The sequence below is a fragment of the Pseudorasbora parva genome, chromosome 21 (assembly GCF_024679245.1).
Source record: "Pseudorasbora parva isolate DD20220531a chromosome 21, ASM2467924v1, whole genome shotgun sequence".
Classification (NCBI taxonomy): Eukaryota; Metazoa; Chordata; class Actinopteri; order Cypriniformes; family Gobionidae; genus Pseudorasbora; species Pseudorasbora parva.
The window spans coordinates 2,194,320-2,211,470 of NC_090192.1; the positions used below are offsets into that span (position 1 = coordinate 2,194,320).

Consider the following 17,151-nt stretch of genomic DNA (forward strand, 5'->3'; position numbering starts at 1 on the left):
AGATCACTTTAAAAGCAACAAATGAACACATTTTATGGCAGTTTCATACTTGGACTGAATGCCCAGCCAAAGCATGTGCTGCCGTTGAGCCACATCGGGATGTTTTCGGACAAAATCCTGATCCGTGGGCAACAGGAACTCCCAGCCTCGGTTTAATCGAGGGACAGACATCTGCTCCAGGAAGTCCTTCACATCCTCTGGGGGAAGCTGAAGTCACATGATGGAGAAAAACATCAATGCCAGTGCAATATGCTGAATAACATGCATGATTATTGCATCATAATCAATAGGGCTGTGCGATATTGAATAAAAATGCGATATGCAACATCTTGAATAATGCGATATTCGATATGTGATACGATATTGCTATTAGTGTGTAAAATCTATTAAAATTATATATTTTTAAAAAATATTTAAAAACTGAGAATAACACCATTTATATGTTTCACATTCTCTCCGGGAAAAGAAAGCATCTCTAGAACCAGCAGTGACCAGCAGTGTTTTAGCATAAATTTGTCACAAATCTGATAATATATTTTTAACATAAATGTTTCGATGTGTGTGTCAGACAGCGCGAGATTGTTTTTCACAAGTTATTGCGTTTAATAACTCGTTTTAACATCAAGCAAGTCCCATAAGTAACAGTCGTAACCCCAGTCTATTCTCTGCTATGCGTCGACCTAAAATTTACACTTTTCACAATGTTGAAGTAGCCTAATAAAATCATTCAGATATTGCGTGCCGTTGCGATATGCGTATAGCGATATATACATTTGCGATAATTCAATATATTGCACAGCCCTAAAGCCTGACATATGACTTTTTATTACAACTTTAGACAGAATATTAAATGTTTTTTGTTGAGTCATAGCTCATACATATGATATAGTGAGAATAAACTCAAACTATGCAAAAATATGCAATTTGGTGCAGATGCTGATATTTATATGTACAAAAAGTGATAATTCTGAAGTTTGTAATGTAAATGAGATATTTATAACAGTATAGCAGATACTCAAATAACATACATATAAATATCAATCTTAGTAAGATGATATTTAAATGCTTAGTTTTATGATCAAAGCTCTGTATTTTTTAAACATATAATGCAATGCAATGATGATTGACAGATGACCTAATAAACCTTCGTCAAAAGACTTAGCATATTTGAGACTCGTTATAAATGCTGTATGGATAATAGGGGTGACCCCTAATAGTCGAAGATTCGATGCATCGATATGCAGGACCGGATTCGACCACTGATCTCATGGTCGAATCTTCGCGGGTGTTATGAACAGGGTATCTGCAGGTTTTACCAAGTCAAATTTAAGACTTTCTAAGACCTTTTTAAGACCATTATGAATAAAATTTAAGACCTATATTGCGCAATAAAAAAAAAACATGCATAAGAAATCCAGAATCACTCAATTACCTAAACTTATATTATTTAATTTATTAATATATTAATATATTAATATATTAATATTAATATATATTAATATATATATATATTAGGGCTGGGCAAAAAAAAATCGATTTTGCAATTAATCGGTTTTTAAAATCTGGTCGATTCAGAATCAATTCTCAAAGGCCATGAATCGATTTTTTTAAATATTTATTTCCGCTAACATTGAACATAAGCTTAACGTAAATCTAATTACTAGTCTTCTCCACTAGATGTCACCCATTTGCCTTGCGCAATCTTACAAAGGAGCGAGAGGCGCACATCATTTATCCATTCAGTGTTTAAATGGCAGCTTCCGGTGCATTGTCGCCTTTTATAATGCTGAGGTGAAATACTGTAGTAATACTAAAAATATGCGGAACCATTTGATGTGACAACACACACAGAGCCGAGCACACAACTGCTAAAAATAATTACATACACGCGAATGCTTGCCTTGCATTAGGATCAAACTTGAGCAGTCACTTAAGCATGTACGTTAGCCATTATAGACATATTCAAATTATAATGATTCAAACCCTAATAGCTTATATTATAAACAGATTTCCTCTAATAATAGTTAGTCCACAGTCAACTTAAGTCAGTTAAGGTATTGTTGTCTGTTACCACGACAACTACTCACCCATAGACTAAAAAAATTATGAACGCATTTCTCATGTATGAAAAGTAAATTTGCACACATGAGCAGCAAAATTGCAAGAAAAGCTTGTCGTGTACTGAAAATTGCTATAAAAAAACATCCAATATCCTAGATTTTTATGTTTTAGAATAAATATATCAAAACATCCATAAAATACTTCTCAGATAATTTTTTTTTTTAAATAAAGTTGCATCAAAATTGTATTTAACAATTGTATGGATTTGAAATATAGAGATGCGTTCTGTTTTAATGTACTCAGGTGTACCTAAAATAAAAAGTTTAACATACATGATTGTGGCTCTTCATTTCTTTTTAATTACACATTTATGTTCACTGTTCTTTTTTATAAATACCTATAGTATTTGTATTAAATCTATATTCATTTGAGTTGAATCGAAAATCGAATTGAGAATCGAAATTGAATCGATTTGAGGACTTGTGAATCAAAATCGAATCGAATCTGAACATCTGAATCGATACCCAGCCCTAATATATATATATATATATATATATATATATATATTTTTTTTTTTTTTTATTTTTTATTTTTTTTGTGGTGGTGGTGGTCACTTTCATACATTTTTATTTTTTCATAATTAGGATGCAACATTAACCATATTATTATGTTAGATGCACAATGATCACACATGGCAATAAAACTAACAAAATGCATGAATCTTGTTTGGTAGGCATATTAGAAAAACAAAGGCTGTTCCAGTAGTGCACTATATATCTCTAATAACACGATCGCTTGGGGTGGGAAATATGACCAACCAGAGCAATAAGCAATTGCTTAATATAAGTAAAACGTTATTAAGTAATTACGTAATCAAGTAATCGGTCAGTAATAAAATATATACTTATAAACAAATGACAATAGGAAAAATAAATACAACATAAAGATGCATACAAAGAGGAACACTCCACTGTTTTTAGAAATAGGGCTTATTCAACTTCTTTTGGATAAACCCCATTTAGATATGTGGGCAAATGCATTTGTCTCAGTGCATGCATTGTTTTAGTTTGGCAGGGTCGCCGCTAGCTTAGCTTAAAATGCATTTCCCCACATATCTAAATGTAGCAAAGTAGAATAAGCCCGATTTCTAAAACAGTTGGAGTGTTCCTTTAAGTGTAAGTGCTGTTTTCCCCGTTTGTGTTGTTGTTAAGCTATATTAGTTTGCTTTCACTTTGAGAGCTTTAATGCCCAGATCCAGTACTTACTGACAGTTCCCAAACTTTTTAACTCAAATCAGGATATAGACATATGCATAATGTGTACATTTGATCGTTCAAGAGTAACGTTAGGCTAATGAGCCTAAAAATAACACATTCAATACACTCGCGCGAGCGCTGACAGGCAGCAAACACATAACGTTACAGTCTGACATCGGAGTTCGGCGTTTGCACCACTGTTATTAACTCTATTTAGTGCAATCGGGTATATTATACTTTTATTTGGTCATTATGCAAGATTCGCGTTCACGATCGCGGAACTGCAAGAACCGTCAGACTCAGCTGAAGAATAAAATCCGTTTTATGCGTCTGTGAGGTACGATCAGAAAGAGGCTTGTACCAATAACACGAAAGCTGATTGGCTGAAATACACGTGGCATGCTTGCCTAATTTGTAGTTGTAATAGAGCGAACAATAGTTGGTCTAGCGAAAGAAAGAACTACAAACACCACGGAACAAACACACACACGTGCGCGTGTGCTGCGGGACGTGAGAGCGTTTCAATGAGGTAGCGTTACATGGACGTAGGAAAATTAAGACCTGTTTAATATGATTTAAGACCTAGAACGCAATGCTTCCGCGAATTTAAGACTTTTTAAGGCCTTATATTTTGATTCTGAAATTTAATACTTTTTAAGACTTTTTAAGACTCCGCGGGGACCCTGTATGAAACAAGGATCATACCATTTTGGCAATATGGGGGTGCTCAATATTAGTGTTATAAAGACGTGTCGCGGCGCTGAGTGATCGCCCCTTTAAGGGCACTGAGCTTCGCACCGGACGCGCCGCGCCTTTAAAATTCGAACACACACACCGACGGCGGCATTCGACGCCTGTCAGCGGCGATTAAATGTATATTTCCCTCAAATCGTGAATGAACACTGATTTCACCCTGTGCTACAAGATACACTCATCGTGCAGCTCTTCTGTCAGAAGTCGATTCAAAATTGAGCTCGCGCGTATATAATGTTCACGTCTGCCTGAAGTGAGATAACGTTACCTGAGACACGGCGCTGAGCTTCAGTCCGGTGTGCGACCCCCTTTAGGCACAATCGGCTTAAGAACGTGCATATAAACGCACTCAGTGTTCTTTTCCTCTCTAGGCAGGTATTTTTTTAGGTTTATTTATCAAAATGTTCTTTTATATATTTGTGTGATGTTCTGTTTCGATCGCGGCTTTTAAATGTTATGAGAGAACGGTTCATTTATGAATGTGTAGTGTAGCCTAGTTTTGATCACTTTATTAAAAGTGGTGGCTGTGTGCCGTGTGTAAAGTAAAATAAAAATAGTCTTGCTGATCCTCCTGCTGACTGGTGTCCTGCCCTTCCCAACCTGTTTATACCGTTTATGTTTTTACGGTCTATGGTTTACACACACACAGATTATTCGACTATCGGTCGACCATAGAGAGATTCGAAAATTCTGATTCGAATGTGTAAATCCTTAGTCGGGGACACCCCTAATGGATAATCAAGTAAACCTGCTTCAGTCCTATTGGAATTATACTAACATTATCAAAAGTTATTATCTGTTTTAATTCAGCTTACAAACCTTTATGATGGCAGCAACCTCTTTTCTCATCAGTGTTCGCTCCAGAGTGAATCTCCACATCTGAGAACGCAAAGACAAAATGCTCTTAGGAAATCAGCAGGTGCTTTGATAACATACTGTAGTAGACGGCTGCATGGTTATAATTTTCTTTCTAATATTATCAATCTTGCAAGCAAAGAAGTTCATAAAGTCATTACTGCTGTGCTGTTTAGAAAACATATGGGGTTAAAGCTTAATTTCTTGTTAATTTAGCCACTGTAAAAAATAAATACCTAGTGTTGTGTTTGATCTCTTCTGAGAGAGTCGAAAAATAAGCAGGTCTAGTCATTTCTAAAGCATTTCTGTTTGCAATAAGGCCGGGGACATACTGCAAGCATGTTGTGAGGGTCTCGGCTGCGTGGCTTGTCCGTTTTTATTTTGGCTCCCATGTTAACGGGTTAGAGCTTGCATACTGCCTGCGTCACACACGGGGTCCGAGCCGCGCGGAAAACATGTGTATGCTTCAAATAGAAGAGACGCCTTCTATTTAATGCATGCAGATATGCAGATATAGGCCTAATTGTAATAATAAAAAACAACATAATTATCGATTTTGAAATATTAAATCTGTCAATACATAACGAAATATTCTGTAGCCTATTCCCTGTACATTAATAGCAGCAGCAGCACCGCATCAGACACGCTTCTGGTGTGCAAAGACGCAACAGAAACGCCACGCTCACATTGTGTCTCCGGCCTAATGCTTTCTTTCCAGGAAATGCAAAAAACCTCTAGCTTTGTAGCATTTCTGTTTGCAACAATGCTTTCTTTCCAGGAAATGCAAAAAACCTCTAGCTTTGTAGCATTTCTGTTTGCAACAATGCTTTCTTTCAATGAAATGCAAAAAACCTTTAGCTTTATTTTCTTCCAGCTGTGCTTAAGAGCCAGAGTGTGACACACATTATACACATTATATTGCATGTAAAGATATGGCTTGTCATTACCATCCAAAGCGGAAATCATATTAAGCTAATATACATACTGCAGACGAAAATAAAGCTCACCACAAAGTCTCGGCCACGACAGAGCACTTCAGCAGGAACGCCGCTGTGTGAACTACAGGTGTTTTTGGGATACAGCACATCACTGGCAAAGACACGTCGCAGGATTTTAGAGCTTCATCTACTAAAACGTCATGCATCAGCTTCAGATTGGGCATTAACGTAATGTTAAAAAGCCTGACCTCTTCACGACCCAGTTGCCCTGGACCAGCAGCGCCACCTGCTGTATGCAACGCAGCACGGCGGTAGAGTCCGTACCCGACGCCAGCAGCCCCATCAGATTGGCAAACGGCATTACCTTCACTGTCAGACAAACAAAACAACTATATAGACACTAGTGCTGCATGATATGAGAGGGAAAACATATATGTATGATATACATTACAATATAGAAAAATACAGGAATATTCACCAGATGACTATAGCTGCTGTATATTTGGAAAGAATGAAAAGTGGATTGGTAGTATCGAATTTAGTTTGATTTTTGTAAATCTGCACAGAAAATAAATATTTAAAAGCTGTAAAATTACCATTTTTAAGAGCCGAACAATTTACGAAAAACTACACTGTAATTACACTATTTTTTAAAAGACTTAATTCGTTACTCCCTAAAAAGTAACTAATTGTATTACTTAGTTACTTTTTCTAGTGTGTTGCATTACTTTTTCTCATCTGTGCTGGGCTTGCTCTTGCAAAACTCTTACTTTAGCAATAAAAACTGAATGAAATACAATTGTGATGTTTAACTTAAGTTATTTTGAATTGGATTAAAGGTCAGCAGCAAAGAATTGATTAATAAAGTGAGATTAAATAGAGAAAGTTTATTTACATTCTTTATTTATTATTTAATTATTGCAGATTCATGTAATATGCATCATTTGTTTGTTTTTCATTTTGTGAAATACAAAACATGAGATGAGTAAATGCACAGTGACTCAGATATTTTGTTGTAAATTCAAAAGAAATGCATTATTTGGTAACACTATTTTAAGGTTACACATTACTACATGCCAGAGGTGTCGAGTCATGAATTTGATGACTGGACTCGACTCGACAAAAAGTACAAAGACTTGCAACTCGACTTGGACTTTAACATCAATGACTCGTGACTTCACTTGGACTTGAGCCTTATGACTCGAGAAGACTTGCTACTTCCCATGAAAACCTGGGGCAATTTTTTTTTTCACACGGCCGCACCGCTCTCAGTGTATCTGCATCTGTGAAAAAAAATCTGCACCTGTATGCATGCATGCAGAGCACGCGCGCTGCCTGCACCTCATCCAATCACTGTAGTCCCACGTTGGTTTGATTCGACAGTATCCATAGCTACCAAGTCCGCATATAACACGTGACTTTGGGCTTCTTTTTTTGGCAAGTCGCGGTAAAAAAATCTCGAGTTGCGGGTCGCGGTTTTTTGGGCTCATTAGAAAAAATGGCTTCAAGCGCCTCCAAGGTCGCAAAATGCGCTTTTTTTTTACTTTAAACAGGAAATGACGGCATTTTACCATACATTTTTACAGCAGGTCTATTCGAACGGGATTAGTATTACCCGAGGTCATTTTTCCAGACCTTTTTACAGAAGGTAAAAGTCTTGGTAATCTTTACTGACATTGTCCGTAATGATTACCGAGATGGCACATTCGGACGGGACTAAAATCACCGAGAACCTCTGGTAATAATTACTTTACCCCCACGTCCCCATGTTAAACTAATCCAGTCCGAATAGGGCTATAGACTGTAAAAAAAGTGCATATTAATCCTAAATAGTAGCTATGTGACATTAGTCATTTTCAATACTATTTTGAGCAGATTGTACATTGAGATGCAGGGTTTATCCTTTTTACGGTTTATAGTGTGCATGTTCACCACTGCTCCTAATATGTGTGCAATAACTCAGACTGGAGTTGTCATATTCCTTCACGTCCCTTTTTTCTTTTTCCATCTCCAAACCTCTTCTGTTCACAGTCTTAATTGCAACTTGAAGAATTTTGTAAAATCCCATCTGTATTTGCTTTTTAAACTCCAAGAGATTTCAATTTAATATGTTGCAGGCTCATTTATTGATAAATTATTGATCATAAATTATACTGATGATAATAAATAATATAATATTGGGCTTGTTTTGGGCCCCCCACCCCTCTAGGTATTCTTCATACCTGAGAAGAATATGAAACAGATGTCAGAAAATCCCTTATAGCCTCACATGTTGTATTTGAAACTACTCTTTACTCATATCAGTGTTGTTGTGTTAATATTTTCACTGCTTCAAAAGTCATAAGAAAGCCCTATCCCTCCAGAAACTGAAGTCATATGCTTTATAGCAGTGCTTTTCAAAGTGGGGACAGGGACCCCTGGGTGCCGCGAGGGGATGCTAGGGGGACCATGGCAAGCTGGCATAAAAAGTATAGCAAAACAAAATATTTGAATCAATTAAATTTTTAAAGTAAACCAAAAATAAGCAAAACAATATTCCCATAATGGCCCTAAGTTTAGGCTAAAAGGACCCATGTTTATTTGAAAGTTGAACTGTTTTGCAATATGAGGTCAACACAATACAGGACTGAAGCTGCTGTGCATTGTTTAGTGCAATAGGCTGTTGAAATACAAGCATTTCCTGTGAAAATTTACATTTTCTGTTTTTTTACTGTATTTGCTTAATGTCATTTTATAAAAAGAGGTTTAAATAGATACAAATCTTACAGACATGCATGATTTGTATAATTTCTATTTCTGTGGTAAGATGACTTGAAGTGACTCGAAACTAAAATGGTAGGACTTGGACTCGACTTGAGACTTGTTGTCTTTGACTTCTGACTCGACTCGAGACTTGCCTCATCTTTGACTCGACTTGACTCGGGACTCGAGGGCAAAGACTTGAGACTTACTTGTGACTTGCATAACAATGACTTTGTCTCACCTCTGCTATATGCACTTACTATAATAATAACAACAGTAAATTATGCATAATTACAAGTAACTAACCCCATACCAAACTATAACTTTAGTTATTTGAGTTAGTACAATGTGACTACGTCAATTTGTAATCCATTATTTTACTAGTTACTTAAAACAAAGTAATCTGATTATTTAACTCGTGTCACTTGTAATACATTACTCCCAACACTGGTAATAACACGACATGTAAGACGTTTTAACTGCAAAATTGCAATGGCAAAATATAAGACTTATTTGCTTAATTTCCAAATGATAAACCAGCAAGCTATAATTTTGCCAGCTTTCAGTGTCTCAGAATGGCTGGATTCACAGTAAATGAGCCGACTGACGCTTAAACACAGCAGCGCTATGCCATATTGCGGTATCTATTTTAATTTGATATATTGTGCAGCCCTAAGAGACTGATAAAAATAGACCATAAGCCAAGCTGACCGTTCTTCATCAGCGTCTTGACTTGATCCCCCAGAGGAAGGGTGCGGAGTTGGGCCATGGACAGCACGTTACTGGGACCCATGGGCTTGACCCTAGAGAGCCAGAGACAAAATAAGATCAGAAAAATACCGACCACTATGCATTGCATCTTACAGAAAGTTCCTCTACTTACACTTTCTCTTCAGCCAGAGGAGGCATGAGCATGGACAGATATTCACTGCGGAGAACAAAAACATGAGATGAACACCAACAGCAAACACGGCACACAGTGTTCATTGACAGAAACCATCACTGCACTAACCGTGGCGTTTTCACCAGCTCCGTGTTTTCTGTGGTATCCATGGCCTGGCAGTAAAGATACTGGCGCTCATGCTCAGACCGTCCGTCCTACAGATGCAATCAGAATTAATGAGAACGCATCCATGACATAATATACACTGATCAGGCACACCATTTATTCCCAATATTGTGTTGGTCCCCCCGACCCGTCGAGGCATGGACTCCACTAGACCCCTGAAGGTGTGCTGTCGTATGTTAGCAGCAGATTCTTTAAGTCCTGTAAGTTGTGAGGTGGGACCTCCATGAATCGGACTTGTTTGTTCAGCTCCTCCCACAGATGCTCGATTGGATTGAGATCTGGGGAATCTGGAGGCCGAGTCGACGCCTCAAACTGGTCGTTGTGCTCCTCAAACCATTCCTGAAGCGTTTGTGCTTTGTGTCAGGAGCATTATCCTGCTGGAAGAGCCACAGCCACCAGAATACCGTTTCCATCAAAGGCTGAACATGGTCTCAGCAATGCTTAGGTAGGTGGAGCGTGTCAAAGTAACATCCACATGGATGGAGGACCCAAGGTTTCCCAGCAGAACATTGGCCAAAGCATCACACTGCCTCCGCCGGCTCGCCTTCTTCCCATAGTGCATCCTGGAGCCATGTGTTCCTCAGGTAAGCCACACACACACACACCCGGCCATCCACGTGATGTAAAAGAACACGTGATTCCTCAGACCAGGCCACCTTCTTCCATTGCTCCGTGGTCCAGTTTAGGGACGTTAACCGATGACGGTTTGACCGATGGTTGACTGTATCAACGTTAACCGATCAAAGTTGTCGGTTTAAAAAAAAAAATTCTCTAAATTAGGCTATTATAGACAGAGGACTAAACGCTTCTACCGTTAGCCGTCTCATTCCAAAAACTTTTTGTGTGAAGTGAACAAATCCCTCACACTCAATTTTTCATAACTCGCCTGTTTGTACTTAATAAACCAATAAAACATTTGGTGCGAGGTCACAGCGTTTGGGTTTGCGCTCACAAGGTTTGCAAAAAGTAAACCCTCGAGGTTAGAGCCGGTGCAGACGACAGGATGAAGCGTCATTTCGCTTAAGATGGGCTTACATTTGGAAATATATTTCATCTACATCTCACATTAGGTGTTGATCATCATCTTTCTTTATTATTGTTAGCACTACCTCCAACTAAAGCGGCATCTCTTCGGAGCCTTTTTTTAAATGAGCCGCGGCAATGTTTCAAATGAGCTCCTAACGCTAGACACACGCCTTTATTTTCAACGCGATCACCTCGTACCCAAACCATTCGGAAACTAAGGAGCCATTTATCCTCCGATTACAAACAAGCTCCTCGGCACGGCGTTTGCGGGACTCATGTTTCGTGCTGTAGAGGATTTTAAAAAAGTGACGTGAGTGGAAGGGAGGCGATGGCACCGGGACAGTGTGTGTGTGCGTGTGTGTGTGTGTGTGTGTGTGTGTGTGTGTGTGTGTGTGTGTGTGTGAGAGAGCGGAAGGCAGAGCACCAGAGAGATCATAGAGAGATGAGACAGAGTTGCGAAATTGCAGGCGCAGCTCACGGCTGTTATTTCAAATAGCGCAGCATATTTTAAACTAATCGGTTAACCGGTTTCAAATGGCTAATGAGGCTCGGTGGTCGGTCAAGAAAATGTTTAGTTTTCGACATCCCTAGTCCAGTTCTGATGCTCACGTGCCACTGTTGGTGCTTTCGGCGGGGTCAGGGGTCAGAGGTCACCCTGACTGGTCAGCGGCTATGCCGCCCCATACGCCTCAAACTGAGCTGCTCTGTGTATTCTGACAGCTTTCTATCAGAACCAGCATTAACTTGTGGAGCAGTTTGAGCTCCAGTAGCTCGTCTGTTTGATCGGACCCCACGGGCCAGCCTTCGCTCCCCACGTGCATCAATGAGCCTTGGCCGCCCATGACCCTGTGGCCGGTTCTCCACTGGTCCTTCCTTGGAGCACTTTTGATAGATACTGACCACTGCAGACCGGGAACAGCCCACAAGAGCTGCAGTTTTGGAGATGCTCTGACCCAGTCGTCTAGCCGTCACAATCTGGCCAAACTCGCTCAAATCCTTACGCTTGCCCATTTCTCCTGCTTCACACACATCAACTCTGAGGACAAAATGTTCACTTGCTGCCTAATATATCCCATCCACTAACAGGAGCCGTGAGGAAGAGATCATCAGTGTTATTCACTTCACTGTCATAAAGTTATGCCTGATCGGTGTATATATATATATATATATATATATATATATATTTTTTTTTTTTTTTTTTTAGGTATTCAGTAATGCAATAAAATTATAGAAAACTGACTTCTAAGGGTTTTCTACATACATATACATGCACTAACATTTGTAGCATTCATGTACAAATGGCTTATTTTGTTTACATTTTTAAGTGTTTTTATGCAAAAAATGCAATACCCCCACCATTGGTATCACTATGGTATTTGGTACAGGGGCCCAGCAAGATGGCTTTTGCCCAGGGCACAAAATTTGCTGCTACGCCGCTGGTAGGTGGCGCTAAAAAGGGTAACAAAACCGACACCGCAACTTTGTTTCTGACTCACACTTGTTACAGAGAAAAACGTCAAAGTTATTTACATGTTTTCAAACAGCCATTCAGATTTTTGTTTATCAAATAACACAAAGTACTTAAAGACTTAAAACATTTACTGCGACTGGGGAACGTGACGAAATATGTAATAAAATACAGAATGGTAGCCAATAAACACAATAAACGCCATCATGTGCTCTTGCACTTTTACATTTTAAGATTTTTGTGCAATTTTGGCATTTCAATCCAGTGTTTTTTCACAAAAATGAGTGTGGCAGGATGTGTCTGTCAATCAAGCGTGGGTCATGTGATCACACTCACCTTCAGGCCGTGGTAGTGCAGGTGAACCCAAGGCTCTTCGGCCTGTTTCTTCTGCAGGAACTCGTAGGACTGGATGCGGCGCTGACGGGCCTGCTCCGACTCAGGGCGGGAAAACCTCACCTGGCCAAACAATGAGACGAATGAGCACAACACACACACACACACACACACACACACACACACACACACACACACACACACACACACACACACACACACCCCGCATCCTGTTCAAACAAGGAAAGTTGGAAACAGTCCTTCCCTCCTTCTTTAAACAGTAGGCCAGAGATGTGTTACAATTCCTAATTTTGGAATAAATAAGACTCAAATTAAAGGGTTAGTTCACACAAAAATGAACATTATGTCATGAATTACTCCCCCTCATGTCGTTGGACACCCGTCAGACCTTCGTTCCTCTTCAGAACACAAATGAAGATATTTTAGTGTAAAGCTGAGAAAGGCTTCAGATAGGCCTCCATTGGCATTCAGTCCATTCCCACTCACAAGACCCATAAAGGCCCTAAACACATCGACACACAGCCCATCTCACTACAGCGGCTGGACAATCATTTTACAACACAACAAGAATAGTTTTTGTGCGCAAAAAATCTAAATAACGACTTTATCCGGCGAGTTATTGTCTTCCGTGACGGTCTCGCTCCTCCTCTTCTGGTCATGAACGGCAGATCTGCGTCATATTCTCACGCGTGCGTCGAGTTCACGGCAATAACTCGGCGGATAAAGTCGTTATTTTGATTTTTGCGCACAATAACTATTTTCATCGCTTCATCAAATGATTGTCCAGCCGCTGTAGTGAGATGGGCTGTGTGTCGATGTGTTTAGGGCCTTTATGGGTCTTGTGAGTGGGAATGGACTGAACGCCAATGGAGGCCGATCTGAAGCCTTTCTCAGCTTTACACTAAAATATCTTCATTTGTGTTCTGAAGATGAACGAAGGTCTGACGGGTGTCCAACGACATGAGGGCGAGTAATTAATGAAATCATTTTCACTTTTGGGTGAACTAACCCTTTAAGGGGCTCCGGGCCTAAGTTCACTGTCATGTGGCGTCCTTTCATAAAATATCTCCAAAACCAATTATAACTAACTGGACAAACTGGTGCTGTCGTCAGGTTTTGCTTATGATATACTGATGTTGTTCTTTCTCTTCCCCCTTTTATATATGCACGATCTAAAAACACAATGTATGTCGCGTTGCTGTTGTTTGTGGTGATGTGTGAATGTGTTGTTGATGGTTCAAATAAAACCTTAATAAAAAACAAACAAGGAAAGCCTTACAGTGATTTGTTTAATGTCCTCTTCTGCTTCATCCTGAGAAGAGTCTCCAGCTGTAAACGGACACATTTGTTCTTGTTTGAGAGGCGATTCATTCGACATATGGCACAATTAGAGAAGAAAAGACCTGTGCAACTTCCCTTTCATGTGAGTTTAAGATCAAATCAGACCCAAAAAGTGACCCAAAAGCCCATCCTACCTTCATTGGCCGCCTCTCTTTCTCTGTGTTTACTGTCCGCTTTATCCAAGTACGTGAAGCTGGGTCTCATCTGGAGGATTCCTTGCAGTGGAGTGAGATGAAGCTCTCCTGCCACCAACACACCAATAACAGGACATTACCTCACACTGATTGGCACGTATACACATCAGTTTTCTTAAATGAAAGATCACAAAGTCTTCAATGCTATACTTCATGATCATTTTAAGGCCTCTTATATTTTGGGGGTGGAAAAACAATAAACCTGATGCTGCCTAATGTGATTATTAAACTTCAAAAGGTTATGATCTCATTATGATCTCTGTAAGGGACGGGTTTAAAGCCATCTCATGCATTCTGCCTTATTTAGTGGGACGTGTGATGGAGTATTTCTGTGCTAAATACACTCCTTCAGGATAAGAGAACTAGTTTCAGAAAGTTTTTCTCGAGTATGGCCCTGTATGACATCATTCCTTATATGGGCACTTCTCCATGACACACACAGGCGCGCACACAAACACACATGCGTGGACGCGCGCGCACAAACACACATTAGAACTAGTTTCGGAAAGTTTTTCTCGCCCTGTATGACATCATTCCTTATATGGGCACTTCTCCATGACACACACGTGCGGACGCGCACGCACAAACACACACGCGCGGACGCGTGCGCACAAACACACGCGCGGACGCGCGCGCACAAACACACATGCGTGGACGCGTGCGCACAAACACTCACGCACGCGCACACACACACATGCACAAACACACATGCGTGGACACGCGCGCACAAACATGCATGGACTTGTGCGCACAAACACGCACGCACGCGCACACACACACATGCACAAACACACATGCGTGGACACGCGCGCACAAACATGCATGGACTTGTGCGCACAAACACGCACGCACGCGCACACACACACATGCACAAACACACATGCGCGGACACGTGCTCACAAACACGCACGCACGCGCGCACACACACATGCACAAACACACATGCGTGGACACGTGCGCACAAACACGCACGCACGCGCACACACACACATGCACAAACACACATGCGCACACACACGCAAGCATACAAGCACAAACACACATCGAGCTTGGTTGGGTTACGGGAGCCGTCAGTTGCGCTGGCATTGTGTTTTTAGACACGAGATCAATGTCACTAAAGAAGTGTGTGTGTGTGTTTCTGCTGTGAGGGAAAGATCACCTTGTTCAGCTCCCCAAATAACCCAGCGTTAAGGGAACATTAACATAACATAAGAGCAAATAATGTGAACACCAACATATTGTGTGTGTGTGTGTGTGTGGGTGTGTGTTCGTGACTGTTTGCATCCCTCGTTTTCAAAATATACAAAACTGGCGCAAGGTACATCAGTAATAAAACAGCAGCTGCGTCCGTGGAGGCCTGTGCCGCTGTCCTTCCTCGTGATGAAGTACCTTTGTGAAACACGGCTGCAGCGTAGCGGGACGTATTGGTGGTGGCCTGGATCGATGAGAACGTTTGCTTGTCCATCAGTTTCCTTTAAGCAGAAGGAAAGGATTAAAACCAGAAAGACTAAAGTTTGCTTTCAAACAGCAGAAGCGCTGAGGTTCCTCACGTGGAGTAGACGTTGGAGTCCTCAGAGGTCGTGCCGTCCACATTCAGGGCGATCTGCTCGCCTTTACTGCGGCTGTAGTTCGGGCTCATGGTATCCATCGCTACCTCCAGTTCAACCTGAATACAACACGGGAAAGACTTGACCTCTGGGTAGTGCTGTAACGGATCAGAAATATCAACGTTCGGATCACGAGTCACGGATCGGATCATTTTTTGGATCAGAAAAAGGTGGAGGAGACCATTTTTAATGCTTTCCATTCATAAGATGAAAACTTTTGGTGTTAAAAGGACACTCCACCGTTTTTAGAAATAGGGCTTATTTAACATCTTTCCTACATTTAGATATGTGGGCAAATGCATTAGCATAATGAATGGAATCCTATGTTGCCAGCTACCTTGTCCTGAGTAAAAGGTATTCACAACGAGTACAAATAGCGATGCAGATTAAGACTGGGCGATTTCCTAGGCAGATATTAACTTGGGACTATATAACAGGGTAGCACAGGCGAAGCACTTCTCCTTGGGCGCAGAGATATCACGCAACACATGAAATCCCACAACTCCTAGTTGGGATCACTTTTACTTAGGACATGCTATCTGGCAACATAGGATTCCATTCATTATGCTAAGCTAAGCTAGCGGCGACCCTGCCAAACTAAAACAATGCATGCACGGAGACAAAAATGCATTTGCCCACATATCTAAACGTAGGAAATATGTTGAATAAGCCCTTTCCACCGTTCTGCGTTTCTGCTGTGAATAGGGCAGAGTATCCCTAACAAAAATAACCTATATGGTTATGATTTTAACAAAAAATTCAAATTTTACTCAGCTATTAAAGTGTAACATGTTAAGGTTGAGCTTATAATGACACTTTCTTTCAAAAAGATTAGGATGTCCACAATCTCTCACGCCTGTTTCACATGTATTCAATATTTTCTATATATTTAAAATATAAAAGTTGTTACTAAACATGGCATGTCTCTTTGTAGGCCTATACACTCTTTTATAGGCATCATGTTTAAACGCACTACATTTAAATAATGTTTTATTCATTACTTTATATTTATAGCCTAGTACCTGCTTTAGAAACCGGCTAGACTATTTTAAAATAACCAACATTTTAAATTAGAGCTTACAATAGACAACATTTTTTTAAAAATCTTTTCACAAGAAATCCAGCAGGTCATAAAGACCTATTTTTCCACCCCCAAGAAAGGGCGAGTGCTCTCCATTATATCATCCATCATTATTGACTTAGAAATAGTGGTGTAATGGATCACAAAATTTACGGTTCGGATCACGAGTCATGGATCGGATAATTTTTCAGATCATAAAAAAAGGGGGGAGGAGACTATTTTTATTTGCTTTCCATTTATTGTATGAAAAATATTGGATGTTAGCATAACCTACATTGTTATGGTTTTAACAAATCACCATAAATCACATTTTACTCAGTTGTTAAAGTGTAACATGTGAAATACAACCTGTGATGTGAAAATGGGCCTGAGCATATAATGAAAAACAAAAACAAGATTAGGATGT

At 40.0% G+C, this 17,151-nt stretch overlaps 1 protein-coding gene across 1 annotated transcript in view; it reads right to left on the reverse strand.

Annotated features, from left to right (window-relative positions):
* Positions 1–17,151, reverse strand: part of polr3e (polymerase (RNA) III (DNA directed) polypeptide E) — a 43,450-nt gene that overhangs the window by 12,987 nt on the left and 13,312 nt on the right. The window contains exons 5-16 of the mRNA XM_067429712.1: positions 15,608–15,723; positions 15,447–15,529; positions 13,998–14,105; positions 13,802–13,851; positions 12,505–12,624; positions 9,618–9,703; positions 9,489–9,533; positions 9,317–9,408; positions 6,112–6,232; positions 5,933–6,014; positions 4,890–4,949; positions 50–207 (exon numbers count right to left, since the gene is read on the reverse strand). Of these exons, the coding sequence (XP_067285813.1) occupies positions 50–207; positions 4,890–4,949; positions 5,933–6,014; positions 6,112–6,232; positions 9,317–9,408; positions 9,489–9,533; positions 9,618–9,703; positions 12,505–12,624; positions 13,802–13,851; positions 13,998–14,105; positions 15,447–15,529; positions 15,608–15,723 (1,121 nt within the window). The remainder of the gene's footprint in view (positions 1–49; positions 208–4,889; positions 4,950–5,932; positions 6,015–6,111; positions 6,233–9,316; positions 9,409–9,488; positions 9,534–9,617; positions 9,704–12,504; positions 12,625–13,801; positions 13,852–13,997; positions 14,106–15,446; positions 15,530–15,607; positions 15,724–17,151) is intronic.